This window comes from Xenopus laevis, chromosome 6L (assembly GCF_017654675.1).
Source record: "Xenopus laevis strain J_2021 chromosome 6L, Xenopus_laevis_v10.1, whole genome shotgun sequence".
Taxonomy (NCBI): domain Eukaryota; kingdom Metazoa; phylum Chordata; class Amphibia; order Anura; family Pipidae; genus Xenopus; species Xenopus laevis.
Window position 1 is genome coordinate 66211452 of NC_054381.1, and position 23445 is coordinate 66234896.

At 36.5% G+C, this 23445-nt stretch overlaps 1 protein-coding gene across 6 annotated transcripts in view; it reads left to right on the forward strand.

The window, feature by feature from the left end:
• The window catches only part of bmper.L (BMP binding endothelial regulator L homeolog), a 148675-nt gene that overhangs the window by 21709 nt on the left and 103521 nt on the right, over positions 1–23445 (forward strand). For 5 of the 6 annotated variants that reach the window (XR_005961723.1, XM_018266679.2, XM_041565563.1 and 2 more), the window contains 1 exon segment: positions 19958–20057. Coding sequence is in view for 4 of the 6 variants with exons in the window: in XM_018266679.2 (XP_018122168.1) it covers positions 19958–20057 (100 nt within the window). In the remaining 2 variants the exon portion in view is untranslated. 6 annotated transcript variants of the gene reach the window in all.

Consider the following 23445-nt stretch of genomic DNA (forward strand, 5'->3'; position numbering starts at 1 on the left):
GATTTTGTGATCCAAAAAAATCTAATGACCCATGCTGTAATGTAGGATGGAACAGATAAAGCTGGGTGGGTTGTTTTGTTTATGCATCCAACAATGTGTTTCAGTTTTTAGACGCAAACGCTGTATGCAGCATTCCCAATGATATATGTGTGGCGTCAAATGTCAAATCTTCCATGTAATTCACAAATCAGATTTTTATATCAGCCCCATTGTTTTTTGACCCATGCAACTATTTTTTGACCCTTGGGCAATTTAGTCCTTACACTGTTAAAAATTCTATGGTATAATGTTTACATTGATCAAAAAAAAAAAGGTTCACCCAGTGGTGTAATTTGGATATTACAGGGCCCCACAGCAAATTCAATTGAGCGTCACAAAAAATTGATAGATGGCCTTATTTTACCAAGATATATTAAAATTGCTTATTATTAAGGGCCTCACTGGGCCCTCTACACTTCAGGCCCCCCCTGCGGGGTCTACATCCTCTGTAGTTTAGACCCTGGGTTTTTCATGTGAAAAGTCATGGATGAGATTCAATTTGAGATGCAATTCAATTCAGAAAAACTTATCTCACAGTTTAACATGTGAAAACTCTATTGAATTCTATGACAAAAAAACTGTAACTGCATTAGGAGAAAAAGTTTTTTCTCCTTGAATTAAATGTCGTCCATGAGTTTTCATGTGATATATCATGAGATTACTTTTTCTCACTGAATTGAATCTGGCCCTACATTTCTTATCTTGCCTGTAAGTGGCAATCATAGTTCCCAGGCAAATAGTACTTTTATTAATTGTACGTATGGGTGCTATCTTTTAACGTATGACAAGGAAGGCAATTTTACAGCCATCACCTCGTAAATGTTCATTTAGAGAATAATAAAACAGAGAATCAGCATGTTTGGAGTGGAGTTTAGCACCCATGACAGAAGAATGTCAGAAGCAGCAGAGTCCATCATTGCTAGAGATACTGAGTATAAGGACATCAGAAAAGATTTTAAATATACATTTTTAACACATTTGACAGTGTGCTGGTGTGTGGGTGGACCCTCAAACCAGAGTGAGATAAACTGCATTTTAAAAAGAATTCAAAAAAACAAATTCTGTGTAAAGTTGTACAGCTGTGTTGTGCTTAGAACTGTTGATTTTGTAGGTGTATTTGTATACACGTTTCCATGGCATTGACTGCAGTTTCAACACCGTAACTGAATATGTAATACTGTATAAATGAAATAATAGGGTGATCGAAAAGTGAGATTATGATAGCTTTACATTTTATACACTCTCTGTTATGTCTTATGTTATGTATTATGTAATAAGCAACAGGTGGTCACAAGTGAATATATGATTTAAAGGAAAAAAGTTATAGTAACAACCATGTCCAAGTCTAATTTACCAAATACAACAGGGACGGATTGAGTTTTCGTATAATCAACATTCATCTTCAGTATAGTGTAATTGTATGGTTAAATAGAACTAGATTTGTTTCCTGCCTCAGTGACCCTTTCAAATCTAAGCCCAGATTGTGTCATGTCACAGATAAGCCTAAACTTTTCTTAATTCTTTTGAAAGTTAGCTGTTTTATTGCACAGGAAAACTGGGGTGGTGACTGGTTTAGGTGTTTTTTTTAAAAATATGTATTCCCATCTTTATTCCAACACTTAGGGGCACATTTACTTAGCTCGTGTGAAGGAATAGAATAAAAAATACTTCGAATTTTGAAGTATTTTTTTGGCTACTTCGACCATCGAACTGGCTACTTTGACCTTTGACTACGACTTCGAATCGAACGATTCGAACTAAAAATCGTTCGACCATTCGACCATTCGATGGTCAAAGTACTGTCTCTTCGACCACCTACTTCGCCACCTAAAACCTACCGAGCATCAATGTTATGGGGAAGGTCCCCATAGGCTTTCTAGCCAATTTCTGATTGAAGAAAAATTGTTTGATCGATGGATTAAAATCCTTCGAATTGTTCGATTCGAAGGATTTAATCGTTCGATCGAACGATTATTCCTTTGATCGTTTGAACGAACGAATATCGCTAAATCCTTCAACTTCGATATTCGAACTCGAAGGATTTAACTCGAACATTGAGGGTTCATTAACAAGCAGGCAGGGGCCATTTTTATAGACACTGTTATTAAGGCAAGCTTTGCATCATCTCAGAATCTTGTTTGTGCACCAGAATGGGGGACCCGATGTCCATCCCCATGCACTGGCTACACAATTAAATGGTTAAGAGAACTGGGGGAATGTGGGGAGTGCAGTGACATCTAGGAAGTGCTGAATGGAAAGTAAAAGTAATTGTCTGCCCCACCTCTATGCCTAAGGCATAGAGGAGGGGCAGGAAATATTTGATTGACAGCTAAGATTTTTAAATGAGTTTATGAACGCTTTACTAAAAAAAAATTTGGATTTCATGTTTAATTTGAAAAGGACTTTTATTATACAGCTTTTTATGTCTGGGTGACACGTCCACTTTAAAACAAACTCGACCAAATTCCCATCCACAAATTTAACTCATTTATAAAATAATCAACTCGAAAAAGTCAGTGTGGGAAAAGTCTAGACAAAATCGAATGTAAATTTGAATCTTACGACTTTTCCGAGTTCGACACCCCAAATCTATTTTTTTTTTGAGTTGTAGCCCGAAAACCCCAAAGTTTTCTGATTATTGCACAAAAACCCAGTGCAGATCATGACCTCTTCAAATTGTTAAAGGTACCTCTGCCATTGAATTCTACATGACCTTGAGAGGTTTTAGCTGGAGTATTTTTGGATTCGGATTTTTAGCAGCTTTGGGGGTATAATAAATCTCTAAAAATGTGAGTTTCTTTTTTTCATCTAAAAAGGTGAGTTTTCCCCATTAAAAACTAGACCATGAAAAATTTAGGTTTTATAAATAGGCCCCTTAAAATGAAATGCTGAAAAATTGCTCTCTTCCTAGGTGTTACTCTTTTATTTTATAGATTATTCCAATATGCAGGAAAAATTACATTCTCACTTTATTATCCTTAAAGGGAACCTGTCACCAGGCATATAAAGCTATATAATAAAAGTCCTTTTCAAATTAAACATGAGACCCCAATTCTTTTTTTTATAAAAACATCCCTACCTGTTCTAGACATATTTAAAAAGCTTGGTTTAATAACATATCCTCAAAATGGCTGCTGTCTGCTTGCTGTGATTGTGAATTCCAAGACTGAAGGTAACAAATATTTAAATAATTTACATAGTGTAAGTAAAGTTTATTTTGCTTAAGGGCATAGACACACACTCAGATTCGGGGAGATTTAGTCGCCTGGCGATAAATCACATCTTCTTCAGGGCGACTATTCTCTCCGAACTGCCTCCAGCTAGAATCTAAATTGCTGCGGGATGGCACTTGGAGCGATTCGTCTTCCAAAGTTGCCCGAAGTTTCCTTGTGAGGCAACTTTGGGTCGACTTCAGAAAACAAAGCGCACAAATTGCCATCCCATCGGCGATTTACATTCTAGCTGGCAGGAGGCAGTTTGGAGAGATTAGTTGGCCCGAAGAAGAGGAGATTTGTTGCTGGGCGACTAATCTCCCCGAATCTGAGCGTGTGTCTCTGCCCTTACAAACACACTAGGAAAGAATTAGGTAATATTTTTTAGGATGACAGGTCCACTTTAACTTTATTCTGTTGGCATTTCTACTTACTAACCTTCTTGTCCATATCCTTCAAAATGTGTCATGTGGTTAAACTTTAAGTCAACTTTTAGTATGTTATTGGATGGCCAATTCTTAATAGCAATGTTTAAATTGATCTTCATTTTCATGTTAGGAGTTATTCATGACCTCCAAGGCAGTATGTGAAAGAACAAAAGGCAAGTTACAGAAAACACCAGATTTTTCATTATTCACATTAGTCCTTGATCCAATGCAGTTTACAATCTAAGGACTATCACACCACTGGTTCAATTGTATCCAGTATAATGCACCCTTTTTAATATGTACCCCACATATGCAAAATACAGGACATATTATCAGCTATTAATGCTGCAATGGATGACAGTTAAGGCGTAAAAGCAGACCTGTATCACTCTCTTTTTTTGGTTTTTGCCAACATTTACTCTCCTGGTGGCTTCCTTTACATGGAACTGCCTAAATTTTATTGAGTTTCTAAGCAATAAATTTGCAAGGGAGAGGGTGTCACAGTGATTTTATTTAATTAATTAATGTTCAGTTCTCTACAGAGCTCATAAGAAGAGTTCAGTTAATGATGAGAGTTGCTGGGACTTAGTGATGTCTTTGGCAAGTGCCTCTTTTAACAAGAATTGTTAGGCAGATTCAATTCAGTGAGAAAAAGTTATCTCCTGTTTTATCATGTGAAAACTCATGGAAGGGACTCAATTCAAGGAGAAAAAACTTCAAGTAGAAACAACTAATTCAGTTCCATTTTTTACCCATAGACTTCAACCTTGAGATAAGTTTTGCTGAACTGAATTGCATCTCAAATTGAATTTCGTCCATGAGTTTTGACATGATAAACTGTTTTCTCACTGAATTGAATCTGGCCCAATATATGTTATTTTTTGTTCTGTACTACCTAGTAACTAAAAAGCCCAGCCTCAAAATTATAATAGTCATTAAGTACATAATTTGTCCACTTACTGGCACAGTAACAGAAATAAGTTGCAAAAATCAGCAAATAACATTGTAAAACTTTTGCTGTTTGAAAAGTGATAATGACCTACTGCAACACTACTGGCAATGCTATGTGTATATTTTTAAAATATAAGCACTCATATGGATACGAAATGTATGTATAGTTTTTAACATCATCTATATCAGATTGACAGTAATGATGATTTTGGAATTTTCTGTACGAATGTGTTTGAGTTTCCTCATTCTCACACTATACAAATGCCTATTATTCCCATAAGGGAAATGTGAGAATAGTAAACTACAGTTTGCAAACAAAAGAGTTTTATTACTTTTCATTGCTTCTAAGTTTTGCCATACGATTCCTCATTACAGATTCTTTCTAATTGCTCTTTACTTGTGCTGTCAAGCTGTACATGATTAGAATACAGCTACCATATGGTTGTGCATAACATAAACCCAACAGATTTAATCACTCATAACATTTTTTTAACAAAAGACATATATAAGAGACTTTGCAATCCTGTTAATTCCATAAAATATGTGTGCAACTTCTCGTTTGTGGCACATCCGTATGCAAAATTCTGCACATCAGCTGTTGCAAAGCTACTACAAAAAATATATTTGATAAAATCAGGGGGTGCTAATGAGAGTCCATCTATGCATTAGATTATAGGGAACAAAACAGTAGGGATCATTTACCTCTGCTTGCGCTTAAAATGTGCTCTTCATATATTGTGTTTGATGCCACTCAGACCTTCCTGACTAATGCTCTGATGTGGCTATTGATGCAGATGAATGTTGGAACTACCCTCACTTCCTGACTAGGTGGAAGCTCCAGGGTTCCCTTTGCAGTTGTCGCTTGCACGGCAAACACCAGAGATTACACCAACGAACACCAGCAATTTCACCTGACAGACTTTGAAAATAGTTTGCAAAGCTGTGCCCAGTTTGTGGCGAAGCGGATGTGCAGTTGCGTCCATTTTGGCATATTATCTGCAATTGTGTCAAGAGAATCACCCTAATCAGATGAAGTGTTTGCCGATTATTATTACTATAGTTGTTTGCTGCAACTATGTTGCTTGTTTCTACATCTTGACAGATCTATTTAAATCTTGTTAGTGAACCTTTTTATCACTATTTGTATTGTCTTTCAAATACTTGTCAGTATGTTTGTAATTTTACTCCAGACTTCAAATCATTGTGGAAATTGTTGACAGATTTGAGAAAAATACATAATGTGAAGAGTAATTTGAAAAATGAAAACTGTATCCTAAATAAACTTTTAAAATAATGAAGGAAGTAGTAAAATACACAGCCAAAGAATGTGTGTCCCCACTTGTGTGTCCCTAGTGACATTGTTTCAGGAGCTCCACAGAGGATCAAATTTTGACTACCAGCTCAATGACATGGAGGGGGTTATTTATTTTATACCTCGAGTCAGGATGAAAAACTGTAATACTCTAATTGATCGAATTCTTGGTTTAAAAAAAACAAATTAATCAAATTAATCGAGTTTTCGAGCAAAACCCACTAAAAAAACCTCAAACATCATAAAGGCTACAAACATCTTCAGATGGTTCAAGGGACCTCTGCCATTGACTTCTGCATGGCCTCAACAGGTTTCAGCTGGAGTATTTTTGGATTTGAGCTATTTCCAGCTTTGGGGTAAAATAAATTTAGAAAAATGTGAATTTTTTTTTTTTTCAACCTGAAAATTTGAATTTTGACTGAAAAATATACCCTCAATAAAAAACCAACTTGACTTAATTAAATGACCCCCTGAATGTTGCTGAACTATTGCTTTGCCTGACTGATAAAGGACTTTATATGCATTAAATGTATAATGTACTGTTACACTGTGCCAAAAAAATGGTATGTTTGCTACAAAAGTTAAGATGTATCAACACTCTATTTGATATGCAGCACTTTGAAGGAGTATTGTTTATGTGTTCTTTGGAAATAAATTAACTTATTTTGTAAGGAAAGTTACTGCTGCTTTACAGTCTGCATTTCCAAAGCTGTACAGTGAGTTGTTTTCAGTCTGACTTGCCCTTTGCCACTTTAGCCAAGTCCCAAGATACACGTGCTAATTTAGAATAATGTGTTTAAATTGATTTATTGCAGTAATGCATAGCGAGCAAATGTACATTTCATTATTTTAGCTTAAAGGGATCCTGTCATCGGAAAACATGTTTTTTTTCAAAATGCATCAGTTAATGCTATTCCAGCAGAATTCTGCACTGAAATCCGTTTCTCAAAAGAGCAAACAGATTTTTTTATATTCAATTTTGAAATCTGACATTTTGTCAATTTCCGAGCTGCCCCATGTCATGTGACTTGTGCCTGCACTTTAGGAGAGAAATGCTTTCTGGCAGGCTGCTGTTTTTCCTTCTCAATGTAATTGAATGTGTCTCAGTGAGACATGGGTTTTTACTATTGAGTGTTGTTGTTAGATCTACCAGGCAGCTGTTATCTTGTGTTAGGGAGCTGTTATCTGGTTACCTTCCAATTGTTCTTTTGTCTGGCTGCTGGGGGGGGGGAAGGGAGGGGGTTGATATCACTCCAACTTGCAGTACAGCAGTAAAGAGTGATTGAAGTTTATCAGAGCACAAGTCACATGACTTGGGGCAGCTGGGAAATTGACAATATATCTAGCCCCATGTCAGATTTCAAAATTGAATATAAAAAAATCTGTTTGCACTTTTGAGAAATGGATTTCAGTGCAGAATTCTGCTGAAGCACCACTATTAATTCATTTTGAATTTTTTTTTTCCCATGACAGTATCCCTTTAACTAGACCATCTAGATTGTTATATTAATTGTTATATTAATTGATGTTCAGGTGTAATATTACAACCCATACAAAAATAATCCACTGAGAGTTGAAAAGATGTATGGTGGGTAATCTTGGAACTACATTCTAAAGCACAAGGACCTAGTCTTTCCACTTAAATAAATCTGTGCCTGTGTATAGTAGACTTGGATTCATGAGTGGCAGGCTGGGGGAGGCACATAGTCCCCCTGCAGGAGGACTACCTTTCCCCCACTAGTGCTATACTCTGTGCCTTACACAGCAATGTCCCAGGTGCAAATGCTGGCTACATGAACACTTAGGCAGTTATTCACCAGATTTTTTCAGGTCAGCTTTTTGGGGCAAAAAGTCAAATTTTTTGTGGAAAAGGAAGAACTCGAATTTTTCTAGATTTATTATACCCCAATGCTGCAAAAAGCCCAAATCCGAAAACCTGGCATCTCAAACCTGTCAATGTCATGTATAAGTCAATGGCAGATGTCCCTATCCCAATTTGAAGATATCATGGAACTTTTAATGTACATTCATATTTTTAAAAGTAGTTTTTTAGTGTCAGTATCACTTTAAGTATTCTTGCATTTGCATCTGAGGCATTGGTTAATTACCCCTCCTGTATCTCATTTCCTTTTATTCTTTTAAATTATAAGGCATATCATGTACTGGCCAATATTTGTATGTAAACTATATGTTTCATATGCACCCATACAGTGCTGTGAAACAGCATTTCTTGTAATATATATATATATATATATATATATATATATATATATATATTTTTTTTTTTACAAGAAATGCTGTTGAACTCTAGGGACTTTTGCAGTAAAAAAAAAGCTTTATTAGAATCGACGTTTCGACCTTCGATGGGGACTTTGTAAAGATGACAAAGACCCCATTTGATTCTAATAAAGCTTTTTTTTTTTACTGCAAAAGTCCCTAGAGTGTAACAGCATATCTTGTAAACAATATAAATAATACTGTTAGCACCAGGGCATTATCTCCTTTCAAGTGTGTGTAGCAGCCTCACGGACTATGTATCTCTTCTCATCTACACCCAGTGAAGCACCAATCTTGAAAATGCTTCAAAAGCAAGCAAACGACATGGAGCATAATGACATGATCTACTTACTTGCCAAAACCTTGCTAGGAAGGCCTCAGAATGGAAATTGTCCATGGGCCGATTCTGTAAGACATATAAACTGCAAAAAAAACAGGTCTACAGTGTCAGTGGTGAAAAAGTAGGGAATACCATTCATGTCATATGAACCAAAATATAGCTTGCAATTTTTTAAGGTTAATATAATAATTTCACCCTACTAGCATAATGAAAATTAGGATTCTCACTAAAGTATGTAAGCTCACCAAGCTTTAGAAGGATAGTCTGGACTAAATTTCTTTTGTAGACTGTAAGCTCTAATGATCGCCTGTATCTGTATTCAAATTTAATCCATATCTTTAATGTATACACCCTTCTCTGGTTCAATGCTGAGATGTATTACTGCTTTATAAATTCTAATTAATTATAAAAATAATATTAATAATAATAATAATAATGGTGACATCTACTTCTATAAACTAAGGGTGATTGTGCTGAAAAGAAAGTGAAGTCCAGCTGCACAGCTGGTATCACACAATAAAATAATCCCGTACTTTTTGGAAACATGCAGCTGCTAAAACCCTACACTACTTTGCTTGTATTCTCTAGGATGATTTCCAAGTAAATATATTACATGTACGAAAACACTGTCCACCTGGTTACAAACAACTTGCACCATACAAATTTAGCTTTTTTCCTTCAGACTCTCGGTTTGATCACACAGAAAATTATGAAAATAAACAAATGTAAATTTTTAATTTTCCCTACTTTTTTTTGCAGATTTAGGAATGCACAGATGAAACAATAGGTTAGTTGTTTGATTCATATAATAAAAAAAGACCTCACAGATTTTATGTAACTAACCAAGGGTGCCAATGATAATAAGCACATTTACAGTGAGAAGTATTGAAGCTTAGATACTGTAGTGTTGAAGAAAAACTGTATAGCATTATTTCTGTGTCTCTATATTCAGAATTTAAGCAAGGAAAAGGCCTAGTAAAAAGCAGAGGTGTGTCCTTTCTCTGTGAGCTTTAAAAATAAAATAATTTAAATTAATTGTGCAAATAAAGTTCTGTGTCCTGAATGAAATGCTCCAATTATATTGAATATCAATACCATATTCTTTTGTTTTGTGGCCCTATGTACCCCTAGTAATCTCCCCCCCCCCATTGAAATGGATAGTGTGTTCCAAGCTGACTGTCTGTCATATTACCAGGTAAGAGGTAGGTAGGGCTTGGACCCTATTAAAGGGGTTTCTAACCTTTATTTCATTTTTTTTAATTTGTGGTTTTTGAATTATTCACCTTTTTTCAGCAGCTCTTCAGTTTGCAATTTCAGCTGTCTGGTTGCTATGGTCCAAACTACCCTAGCAACCATGCAGTGCTAGGAAAGGCCCTAAACAGAAAATTATGTGTTGCCTTAAAGTCCATTTGTTTTTAGATGGGGTCAGTGTCCCCCAATTTGAAACCTGAAAAGAATCCTAAGAAGAAGGCAAAACTTTAAAAAAGGAAAAATGTAGGTAAATTTAAAAGTTGCTTAGAAATAGCCATTCAATAACATACTAAAAGTTAATTGAAAGGTGAACCACCTCTTTAAGAGAGTGAATGCAATTTCCTTTACTGCATTGACCTCTACGGGGAGCAGAAGTCATCCTAGAGGTCCTTCTAAACTACATTGGAAAAACTGTTGAATTGGTTCTCAGTCTGATCTAATGCCCATCCACTGCCATACAATGTAAATGAAAAACAGCCCAGAAGCAGAAAGTATAGACAGCCAAAGCCAGCGATCTGGTTAAAAAATGGCAGGCTTGCTCGGACTCGTTTACCTCGAGTTATCTTATTAACAGTGGCCTAATGCAAACTTTTGTTTGCAGCAGGGCCTTCATAGAGCACCTCCTATCATCAAACTATTTTTTTTTGTTAAGAATAGCAAGGAAGAAGTCATCCAAAGTTGCACTGTGTTTGCCAATTAACTATACAAATATACAAATGTATATTTAAAAAACCACAAAGCCCAATTAAAGAAAATGTGTCTGAATGAAGCAAATTTCTCTCCCTGTTATTAAAGATCCTCCTGAATGTTAAGGTGCCAGTAGGAGAACTAGTATGAACCTAGTAGTGAGCGCATGGGACTAAAATACAACACTGCACTTGCAAACTACACTGCAAAGCTAAACCCACTTGATGTACCTGTGTCTAAGCGGCATTTAGTTGAAGCTTATTTTTTTAAGATATTTTATTTTATACCAGATTTAGCCACAAGTAGAGCAAACTGAGTGCGACCGGCAGTCCATTTCTGCTGCACAAACAACCAACTTGAAATTGTGATTTAGTTTTGGTAGAAATCATCTCACAAAAAAATACTGAAACAAATATTTTGTTTAAATCTAGATTCCATTTTAACACATTACAGTAGTGATTATGGATGAGTTCTTACCAGCTTCCAAGCCATTAGCCGCATTAAATAAAGTGATGTAGTTTTTTTATTATGTTTAATAATGTGCAGTATGCTGTCCATTGCCAGCTAAACTTTCTCTGTTTCAGCTGAGTATGTTACAAACCAGTTTGTTTTTTAGTTAAAGCATAAATACAAGCATTGTAGTCTGGGCCTTGCTGATGTAAAAAAAATATTTTTTAGTAGATTAGAGTTTATGACTTGCAGTCTGGACAGAGCCAGGCGTTATTTGCCCACATACATGTAAAACACAGCTCTATTCAGTGCATGCTACAGTTAGTGAATGAGTGCCAGGGGTGCAACTAAACAAAGCTCATTAAAGGAATTTTTCAGAGAGCTACAGCTTAAACTATTCCGTTAGTTTTAATTTCCCCAGGTGACCAATCCTCCAAATATTTCCGTTTTTTATATAAGGAAGAAAAACAGAAACACAAATAAGAGAGAGGATATGTAATGAAATTTAAGTTGGTGCAAAATGTGTACATGAAAAATGTTTGCATTTACTGCGTGTGTAGAGCTGCATTATAAATCTCTAAAGCTGGTGCTATTAACTGACAGTCTTCCTGTGGTAGCCACTAAAACTGAAATGAGGAAGGTGATACATCTATATCTCACATGCTATTTCATTAGTTATGTGAAAGTCAAGTACAATTTGATAAAAATGCCCACCGAATAACTTATTGTTTGTGTTTTAGTTCCGAATAAGAATTTACGAATTGAAGATAATGCTGAACGATTAAAAAAAAACCACAAAAACCTCTAAAAGTCCTAACTGATTTAAATGGTCCAATAGGATCAGTGCAACTCCCATTGCCTTCTATAGGACCTTGACTACTTTGAACAGGCAAAATTTTGTATCAAAGGTTTTTCGTGGTTTTTACACTTAATAAATCTCACATTTTTAGAGCTTTTAATGAAATAGGAAAACCACACATTTTTAGAATCTAAATTCTTTTGTTAATAAGTCAGCCCCTAAAAATCTTCTCTTCAATTTATTAATATACGTTTGCAAGTTACCTATAGGTAATGTTGATAATTTTTCACTGATAGGTCTGCTTTTGTAATGTTACTTGAAGTCAGACGTTCTAATTAAGTTCTGGATAAATGCAAAACAAATATGCAGCAACCCTTATACAGTAACATAGGGAATTGGATAGGTATAAGCATCGGGTGAAAACTGTTAAGGTGAAATTATAAAGTGCACACAAAGACAGGGTTGTAAAAAAAGGTTTCATCTCTGGTTTCAGTATTTAGTTAAGCACACAAATAACTTTATCCTGATGATGATAATGGAAGCAGGGATGAGTTTGACAAGAGGAGGTCCCTGGCAATTCAAAAATACAGAGACCAAAGATTGAACTACAACAGTGCTGTCCAAGTTCTGTGGTATCGAGGGCCAAAATTTTACTGGCCTGTGTGAAGGAGGGCCGATAATGGAAGTCAGTGTTGGTCACTCCCCCTTTTAAACCACACCCACTGTAAACCACACCCATATTACCACAAGAACTTTTAAGATCATATCCACATTAACGGGGGTAGTACACCAAAAAACCAAATGGTTGGTGCTCACTGCAGGGAAATCCCTCCTCACTCATATGTGAAAAATTGAAGTCATATTAAAAACATACCCTTAAATCCATATGCCTCATCCTCCCCTGTGGATAATACAACAACCCCCCCAACACATGATTAAACATCTTAGGGGTCCTTAACAACAATTTCCAAATGCTAATAACCCCAAGAACAAACCCCTAACAGGCTTACATTCTGCAGGTAGCATAGGGCAAGCAGTGAATGACACACACAAGCAGCACTGGGCAAGCAGAGAATGGCACACACAGGGAGGCAGGGCCGGGCAAAGGTATTTTTGCACCCTAGGCAAAGGCTTCAATCAGTGCCCCCCCACCCAGTCCTGCATTACCATTTCCCACCTTACCAGTCAAATAGCCCCCTGTACCTGTGCCAGCACCTATCATATTGCCTCCATTTGCACCTATGCCAATGGCAGTCAATCTCTCAGATTGCCCCCAGGCCCCAATCTGTACCTGTGCCAGCATAAGACAAAACATCCATCATATTTTTACCCCCAATCTGTACCTATGCCAGGGGCAACCAAAGGAATCCATCATATTGCCACAATATGCATCTGTTCCAGCAGTAGCCAAAAATTCCATCATATTGCCCTCAAACATCTGTGTACCTGTGCCAGCAGCAACAATATTGCCCTATGTACCTGAGCCAGCAGCAGCCAATCCCTTATATTGCCCCCAATCTGTACCCGTGCCAGCATCTGCCAAGAAATACACACTATTGCCTCCATATATGTATTTGTGCCAGCAGCAGACAAATATCCATCATATCATCCGTTTACCTGTGCAAGTAGCAGCCAAGATATTGCCCACAAATATGTACCTGTGACAGCAGCTGCCAAAAGGGAGCTGGGAGTGATTCTGTCTGGAATGGGGGGTTTATAAAGTTGAAAAACTATTGAAGGTCAAGCAAATCAGGGTTTAAAAAAGAAAGGAAATTCCCTTTAAAAGTGTGCCCCCCCCATGATTGCGCCCTAGGTGGGCGCCTACTCTGCCTGACCCTAGTTCCAGCCTTGCAGGGAGGGAAGGCAGAACAGAGCAGCAGACAAGGAAAGCTCTCAGTCTAATATGTACTACATACAGTGACACAGTGCTGGTGCCCCATTAGCATTTTGAATAAACTGTGAACAGGTGAACAATGTGGGCAGTTTCAGTCTGGATCTCAAGTGTGAACAGTACAGGCCTTTAGGGTATAAACAATAGAGGTGTTACAGGTGTGAACAATACAGGGAGATCACAGGTGTGAACAATACAGGGGATAAGAGTCTGAATTTGAGGTTTAAACAATGCAGGGTGCAGTTTATCTCTACAGTGATACCTTTTAAAGTTTACATATGGTAAACAGACACAGCATCTGGGGGGCCAAAGAAGGGGGGGTCGCGGGCCGCATGCGGGCCGCGGGCCACCAGTTGGACAGCCCTGAACTACAACTTCCCAGCATCACCCAACAGTGGGATACTGGTAGAGTTAACAGCAACTGGAGAGTGTGTTTCCTTTAAGCTAGATCTTCCTAAACGCAGAGGTGGGCTGGCACATAGACACCCCCTGGATCTTCCACCTGTTTTGTGCCATATATATGTGTAGGCTAGGGAACAACAGGTGACAAGTACATGGCTTCCTTGAGTCTAGTATTGAAATGCTCAGCAAAGATCCATTGCTTCAGATACAAGTGCTAAATCTTAATGCCAGTGGTGTAACTAGATATTACTGGGCCCCACAACAACTTATTTTTTTGTCAGGCACCCAAAATGTCTAGGGATTGACCTGTTTTACCAATATTTATTGAAATGGTACATTAATTAGTGTCTCATGAGGCCCCTATACCTCCTGCCCCTCCCCCCCCATCCTCTGTATTTACACCCCTGCATAGTGCTCTTGCACCATGGGCAGTGGTAAATGAGCTGTACTACAAATACATTCAAGGGTAATATACAAGGGTATTTTTTTATCTGGGATTAAACCCCACCTCTTTTTTAACCCTGGCCTTATATTGCCTAATATTGCAAATAATTACTGCATAGGCTTATATTTACATATGTAATTGATATACCATGCCTTAAGTCTACTAAAATATTTAACATTTAAAAAAACAATAGTAATGTAGTATAGGAGTAGTTAGCCTAAACACTACTTACACGTTTCTCAATTATTAATTATAAATGTTTTGGTTTAAATGCTAAATGTCATTTCTGTATATCTGGGCAGTAGATATCTGGACTATAAATCCCAAACCTGTACAGTAAAAAAAGTATCTAACATACACACTATCTAAAGTATATACCCTCCATTGTATCTGGGAAATATACATTTGGCAGATTTGGGCATTGGACTCTATCTTGCGTCTGTTACTGTTTAACCTAGCTGTTCATCTGCTGTCTAAGTTGTGTTGGAAAGCTGCTAACATGCTTCATAATGCTACGACATAAGTTCATCCTGCAGAACAATATTTCCTATTGAATGTATCAGCTACCACACAGCAGATTTCTGTTCCAGGAAATCTGCACCCCATGTTTAGTTCTCCCTGAGGTGGCAACAGGAAGTTAAGATGATTTCATGAAAAATACAGATGTGTCAAAGCACTAATCTGTCCATAGTAAGAATTTGAAGTGAAAAAAAGGCACACATCTGCTCTACTTGCCTCAAACGAGCCAGAAGACTGCTGGTCTCAAAAACGGTGGCTGATATAATACACCCGACAGAATAAGGAGTTAATTAAAAAACGTGACACGTTGTTTTTGAAATGTGTTTGAAATTAAAATTAATAAGAAATAAAGGGATGTTTTTTTACAAAATATTTATTGACAGCAGTTTCCAATGTTACAAATTATTGTAGCTTTCAGAAAAAGTGTCTTCTGAGTATTAACGAATGCTACATTGTAGGAGGCTATAATAATAAACTCCTTAACTATCCACATATGATTTATATGATTTGTTAAAAGCAATTACAGATGTATGATGAATGAAGATAAAGGAAGACATTACAGCCATAAACATAAAATATCGGATACTTGCTAGTTACTGTAACAAACATATCAGAGCACAGATTTGTAATCAACTGAACAGGTGTCAGGACATACAGATGGAGACCAAATTATTTTTTAAAACATTAATTCACATACATACACACCTCCCTCCTCCTGTCTCTTAAAGGGGTGGTTCACCCTATAGTTAACTTTTACAATGTTATAAAATGGGCAATTCTAAGCATTTTTTCAATTGGTCTTCATTATTTATTTTTATAGTTTTTAAATTAATTGCCACCTTCTCCTGAATCTTTCCAGCTTTCAAATGGGGGGTCATTGGCCCCTACTAAAAACAAATGCTCTGTAAGGCTACAAATGTATAGTTATTGCTACGTTTTATTACTCATATTTCTATTCAGGCCCTCTCCTATTCATATTCCAGTCTCTTATTTAAATCAGTGCATGGTTGCAAGGGGAATTTGGACCCTAGCTACCAGATTGCTTGAAATGCAAATTGAAGAGCTGCTGAATAAAAAGCTAAACAACTCAAAAACCTTTAAAAATTAAAACCAATTGCAGCCTTGCAAAGTCTTGAATGCAAGCATGTGAGGAGGTAATAAGAGAAGAGTTGAGGAGCAGGTCAGTAGAGAAGCGTAGTATGCGGTTGGGTGAGTATATAGAGATGTAGGGTGGGACAGAGTTATGAAGTGCTTTGAATGGTGATGGTTAAACACCTTCTATATTGACAAGATTCACATAACTTTACCATGCATATTTATTGAATACATTGCATATGACTAATTGTACAGTTACAATTTTTTAAAAAGTAAAGAGTTGTAAATTTTTTTCCACATGAAGGGTGAGGATTGTGCCATCACTGGTATCAGCTGGAAATCAGCAACTATTATTATGACTTACCATAGTAATCTATGTGGAAAATGTGGTGCCGTGTATGCAATCAATACAATGATAAAGAAATTGCTGCTGTTTTCCACCTGTAACAGTGGTGGTCAAAATACCCTTTGTGATATGAACCTAATGCTCATACCACCATGTCACTGCCTATGCTGCTTGCATTAACTTAACATCCTGTGCTGATAGGTAAATTTCATTCCCACATTGTTCATATTTCTGAGCCAAAATCCAAGTTAGTGAAAATATTACATGTGCCATTAGCCTAAGAGGAAGTAAAGATTTTTTTACAGGTATGGGACCTGTTATCCAGAATGCTCAGGACCTGGGGTCTTCCAGATAATGGAGTCTTTCTGTAATTTGGATCTCCATACCTTAAGTCTACAAAAAAACATTTCAACTTTAATTTAGGAATGCACCGAATCCACTATTTTGGATTAGGTCAAACCCCCAAATCCTTTGCGAAAGATTCTGCCGAAAACCAAACCTGAATTTGAATCCTAATTTGCATATGCAAATTAGGGGTGGGAAGGAGAAACATTTTTTACTTCCTTGTTTTGTGATAAAAAGTCACGCAATATCCCTCCCGCCCCTAATTTGCGTATGCAAATTAGGATTTGGTTCAGTCGGGCAGAAGGATTCGGCTGAATCTGAATCCTGCGGAAAATAGCCGAAAACTGCTGAATCCCGAACTGAATCCTAGATTATTATTATTATTATTAACATGTATTTATATAGCGCCAACATATTGCGTAGCACTGTAAAGTAACTGTGATTATACAACTACATCACATGAATTACATACATAGAATATATGGAGTAACAAACATCACAATCAATACAGGTACAAAGAGGTGAGGAAGGCCCTATGCCCTAAAGGGAAGGGAGTAATACACATTCAGTGTATCCCTACTTAAATTAAATCCAAAAGGATTGTGTTGCCTCCAATAAGGATTAATCATATCTTATCAGACACAAGGTACTCTTTTATTGGTACAGAGAAAAAAAAAAATAATTTTCTCAACTAGGTCAAGTTGTTATTATGGGTGACTTTGATTATACAGACATTGATTGGAGTAATGGGGTTGCCCAGAAAACGCCAGCAGGTTTGTAAATATGCTAAATGGCAACTTTTAATTTTGGGTAGTTAATAACCTGCTAGGAATGATTCTCTTTTGGACCTGGTAACAGCTAATAATATTAATAATACAGAACTTTAATTTGAAGCAGTGTAGGTCGTTCTCCACGGTGAGGACAGTGAGGTTGTTGAATGACCTGCGGGATGATGTTGTAAGGCAAATTCTATAAATGTCTAGTGGCTTGGATGATTTCTTGGACAAGCATAATATCATAGGCTCTTGTTATACTAAAATCTACAATTAGTATAGATATTGGTATATATATGTTTATGTGATTGTATGGAAGGGTTGGTGTGAGTGTGTGTGTGTGTATGTTTGTAGGTGCGCCGGGGTTTACTTGGAGGAGTTGAACTTCATGGACTTTTGTCTTTTTTCAACCCAACTTAACAATTTAACTATGTAATATAAAAACTGTGAATTGTTTGATTAAAATGGAGTCTATGGGAGATGTTTCTGGATAATGGGTTTCCAGATAACGGATCCCATACCTATATTGTATTGGATTGTCTGTTACCTCATGACAGAGGTAATTTTGGGGGTAATTTACAAACTACATGTCAGGGTGTAAATATAAAAAATATGGATGTAAACCGAGAAACCAATCTGCTGTGAAATAGTGGTAAAATAATTGACCCAGGTGCTACTGTGCAAAGTTGCATACAATAAATTCCTAAAAAGGCAAAATGCACACTGGGTACCTTTTTTAAAAAATATCAACTTTTATTAACCACATGTTAAAAAGGTCAATGTTTCGGTCTTAGGGGGTAAATTCGCCAGTGATGGCTTCACAGCCATCGCAACACTTCACCAGGTGAAAATTCACTCAGACAACGCAAATTTACTAAGGTGCAAAGTTTCGTCTTGGCCGACGAACACTGGCAAATCTTCTCTAGCGTTACTTTAGCAGTGCGAGCAAATCAAAGCGAAAATGCACTTGTTCAATTCTGCCTTGCGCAACTTCGTCTTGTGCTCAGGCTAATTTGCATACGGCAGGAAATTTAAGGTTGAATGCACCTTTTTATGTTACATGGTGCATCTAATACATTACATTTACACTAACTACACATGCCAAGAGAACCTTAATAAAGTCAAAAGAGTTGTTATAATTCCCTACACATAAGCATACTGTAAAATAATGTTCCCATTTGTCACCCTGACAAAAAGGAAAAGACACCAGCATTTTTGAACTTAGAAGTTTTTGCACTCAAAAAATATGATGTAAGTAACTGAAGATTGAGGAAGTTCTATACACTCCATTGCACTTTGCCTGGTCTGAGTTGGTGAAGGCAAGTCTGGTCGAAAGAGGTAACTTTCAGTAAAATCCGCATCTTACTGAATTTGCGGAGGAACGTCCATTCACCAGAGCGAAAATTCGTCTGGCGATAGAGCGTGGATCAACATTAGCATCTATCTCCTTTGCTAGTGAAGTAACGCTTGTGCCCGCTAATAAATCGGCAAAGTCCCTGAAAGTGCCATCGTAAGAGTTGGCGAAGGCAAGTCTGGTCGAAAGAGGTAACTTTCAGTAAAATCTGCATCTTGCTGAATTTGCGGGGGAACGTCCATTCACCAGAGCGAAAATTCGTCTGGCGATAGATTGTGAATCAACACTAGCATCTATCTCCTTTGCTAGTGAAGTAACTCAACTAGTAAATAGGCAAAGTCCCTGAAAGTGCCAGCGTAAGTCACTTCGCCCTTTAGTAAATCTGCCCCATGGTCTTGAAAAAGGTCTTAGGAAAAGACCGAAATGTTTACCTTTTTAACATGTGGTAAATAAAAGTTGATATTTAAAAAAAAAAAAAATATATATATATATATACAGTATATATACATATGTATTTCAAAATGTGTAGACAGTCTATTTTCTGTATGATTCTTTCCCTGGTCATTCTGTTTCTTCAGAAGTTTAAAGTTGACAGGCACTCCAACTCTTGACAACTATGGCTCCAACATTCCCCAGAAGAACTGCCCTCCAGTATGGGGGGGTGGGGTCAAAGGCTTTTGATGCATAAAGACCACTGTAGTTCACAACATCTGTGGAGGCTTCAGTCTTACATCCCTGTATTAATCAAAACTAATTATAATATAATTCTTCCATCCATAATTTACCTATGTGCATGTATATCTATCTGTATGTCTAGCACCTGTCTCTGTCTACTGTTTTAAACTATTGGGGCATAGGGTGCTTTGCATTTTTAAGTAGCCCAAAATGTGACACAAAATAGACATAAACTGTTACCAGTCTTGCATGAGATTTGTCTTGAGGTGCTGGTCAGTAATAGCTATGTTTCCAGATATTGGTAGTCTGAGCTCTAAAATACCAAACATTTTATTGTAAAAAATCCTAATTTTTTTGTCGTTCTAGAACAAAGAAGTTACCTGCAAACGAGAGAAGTGCCCAATACTGTCCAAGGATTGCGCTTTGGTTATAAAGCAGAGAGGAGCTTGCTGTGAACGCTGTAAAGGTGAAATTTAATATGTGACTTAGTTTTCACTGTGTTAGAGTATTTAATATACTTAGCAAACCAGTAAGAAACTGTGAATTTTATTTAAATATTTTAAATTATTACTACATGATGTGACTACTAAAATATTGTCCATTGTCATGTGGAGCAAGTTCCAGGTAGGTGAACACTAAGGGGAAGGCTCTTACTCCCCTTAGCGATTTAGTAATTGCTCCCCAGCTGAAGCACACAGATATGGTGTTTAGCAATGTTTCTTTAATAATTTAAAACCTGGATGATTTGTAACCTTATCATGGACATAGCCATTTAATTAATAATGATCCATGCAACTGTCATTAGCAAAATGTGACAACACTAAATGCTATATACAAAGTATCACAAGAGTTGCCCAGAAATAACCAAATTGTATGAAGCTTTGTATGAAGCGTTCTGTCAAACTTTTAGGTGTGGTTAAAGAAGGCAATGAACACTTGTTGATTATGATTTATAGTTTGCTGAGTAGCTAATGTCCTCACGTAACAAAGTGCCCATAAGCAAGTTAGGAGAAGATTAAATAAATGCTATTTATTAGCTGGGGTCATTAAAGATACTTTCTACATCTTTTATTATACAGAGGTTGTATCGGGTTTTAAAAGGGTCAAATGTGTTTTCCCAAAAATTCCCAAATACTTGTAATACTAACATATATCAGTAAATTATATCTGTAGAAATAAGTAAAGTCAACTGAACTTGTGTCTTTTCTTTGAAGACATTTCACTAGTCATCCAACTGGCTTTCTCAATTCTGAATTGATGCCCAGTGGTGTTTTATACCTAATGAGCAATCATTCTGTATAAGCAGTTGTGCAATGTTGATCTTTTGATAGCAATTACGAGTCTTAAGGGACAATTTATCAAGTCTGAAAGTATCAACAGATTTGTTCTAGCATGGACAATAATTGTCTTATTCCTTTTGTATGAATACATAAAATTAATTAAGCCATTTTTTATTACATGAAAACTGAACCAAATCAAATCAAACGGGAAAAAGTGAATTAGGAGAAAAGTTTATCTCATTGAATTGAATATGGCCCAATATATCTATGCTCTCCTTTTCCCTACTGCTCCCTGCATCGCACCCTCCTACTATCTCTTCTCTTCACAAGACGTTCCAACTTTATTCCTTATATATCATAGTTTCACCTGCATTCACCAAAACCTGAATTCATCAAAAAAGGATTGAGTTATAGCAGTGATCCCCAACCAGTAGCTCATGAGCAACATTTTGCTCTCCAACCCCTTGGATGTTGTTCTCAGTGGCCTCAAAGCACATGCTTATTTTTGAATCCCAGGCTTGGAGGCAAGTTTTAGTTGCTTAAAAACCAGATGTACTGCCAAACAGACCGTCCATATAGCCAACACAACCCTTATTTGGCACCACCTTATGGTGGAGTGTTACAAATGTTACATAAATATCAAAGAGAGATGTGTTGAAATTACTAATATTTGTATTTGGCCTTATTATTATTTGCAAAGCACGAATGGTAACATAAAAAGCCACCTTTACACAATAAAGTTAGCTTTTCGGTAATTACATTTGACATACATAAATGAATTTATTCCTTTAGATGAACTAAATTGCTTAACTGCAATAATTACTTACTTCCCCAATACAAAAGCACAAGGCAATATATTTCTATATAAAGTGTGTGGTTTGTAATATGAGAAGAAATTTGAAACTGATTGTGTTCGAAATAAATATGGTTTAAATGATTTGCATTCTGTAATGGTGTCCTTTTTCCCATTAGTTTCCTGTATTGTTGTGACCCTGTTAAGTAACTAATATAGACTTAGATCAAGTTACTACATCAAAGCATATGTATCTGCAGTATCCATCAAGTGGCTTTAAAACTGCTGTTGTAATTAAAGCTTGGTACACTAAAAATAGAAAATAATAATGATGTAGACCCTGGTTACAAATCAATCAAATCAAATTAAGGACACCTATGAGTAGATGTTATCTGTGTGATGTACAAACAGTGAACATATACACCACAGTGTCACATATCAACATTCACTATTAGTCAGACTCATAAACACATGTTAATCTTGGCATACGCAAACTCAGTAATTGCCAAAGTGAAATCCAGGTACAGTGATGTAATCAACTAAAATATGGCTGACTGAAGTCAGACTTGGACCATGACTGGTCCCATAATTAACCCACAAAACATGCGCTGCTTATTCAGTGAGCTGAGTAAGTGAGTAAGCTGTCATTAAATATACATTTATACTGGGATTAGGTTAGTTTTGTGGTAGAAGGCAAGATAAATTAAGCTCTGGTGTCCAAAGACAGAGTTGCATTAGGTTATTCATTTACATAGGTATGCACATGGGACTTCAGTATCATATATAACCGGAGGCTTTAACATACTAAAGTGAAACCTACATCTTCAGTAATGGTTCTGGAGTCTGAAAATGTTAATCAATTTCATAAGTCACTTCCATGAACTAAATGTAACCCCCCTTCTACTAGATAAACTCTGCAATATTATATATATATATATATATATATATATATATATATATATATATATATATATATATATATATATATATATATATATATATATATATATATTATATTGTTTATTCTTGTTCCATTGTTTCTTCTTGATTTGTTTCTGTTTGTCATTATCACCCTATTCGCTGAATAGTACCAGAGGCATGTGGTATTTTTTTTTTTGGAAAGCCCACATGCCTCTGGTACTATTCAGCGAATTGGGTGAAAATACAAACAGTATGACAAACAGAAACAAATCAAGAAGAAACAATTGAACAAGAATAAACAAATAAGGCCTGTGGCTAGAGGGCCTTGTCAGTCAAGTTTACAATCTAGGGGCAGAAGTTATAAATATGTTGCAATCATTATATTTATAATAGTTTGCTCCTAAAGGGCCATTTTTAAGGACCATTCAATATGAATGATTTTTTAAATATATGGGAGCTACAAGGGAATCGGTTACACACTGTAATAGACAGAAATCAAGAATATGAAAGCAAATCTGCACACAGTAGATTTCACATTGTTTTTGTCTAATAAATATATTGAGATCCCCCCATGCATCAATGATGTCTGACTGTATTTCTGCACAGTTTTAGAAAATAATGAAATAAGTGGTCTTGAGTTTCTGCTTGTCTGATAGTAACCCATATCAACCAATCAGTAGGTAGCATTTACTGATCAGCTGTTTGAAAACACATACAGTATTTTATTAGTAGCATGGCTTACTAGATGTGGGCAAACTTAACACTTTTATTACATCAGATACTATAACATTCAGGTTGAGTAGGGACAGTCAGGCTGTCAAAACAGGTTTAGGCACGTCAAGTAACAATTACTTACAAGC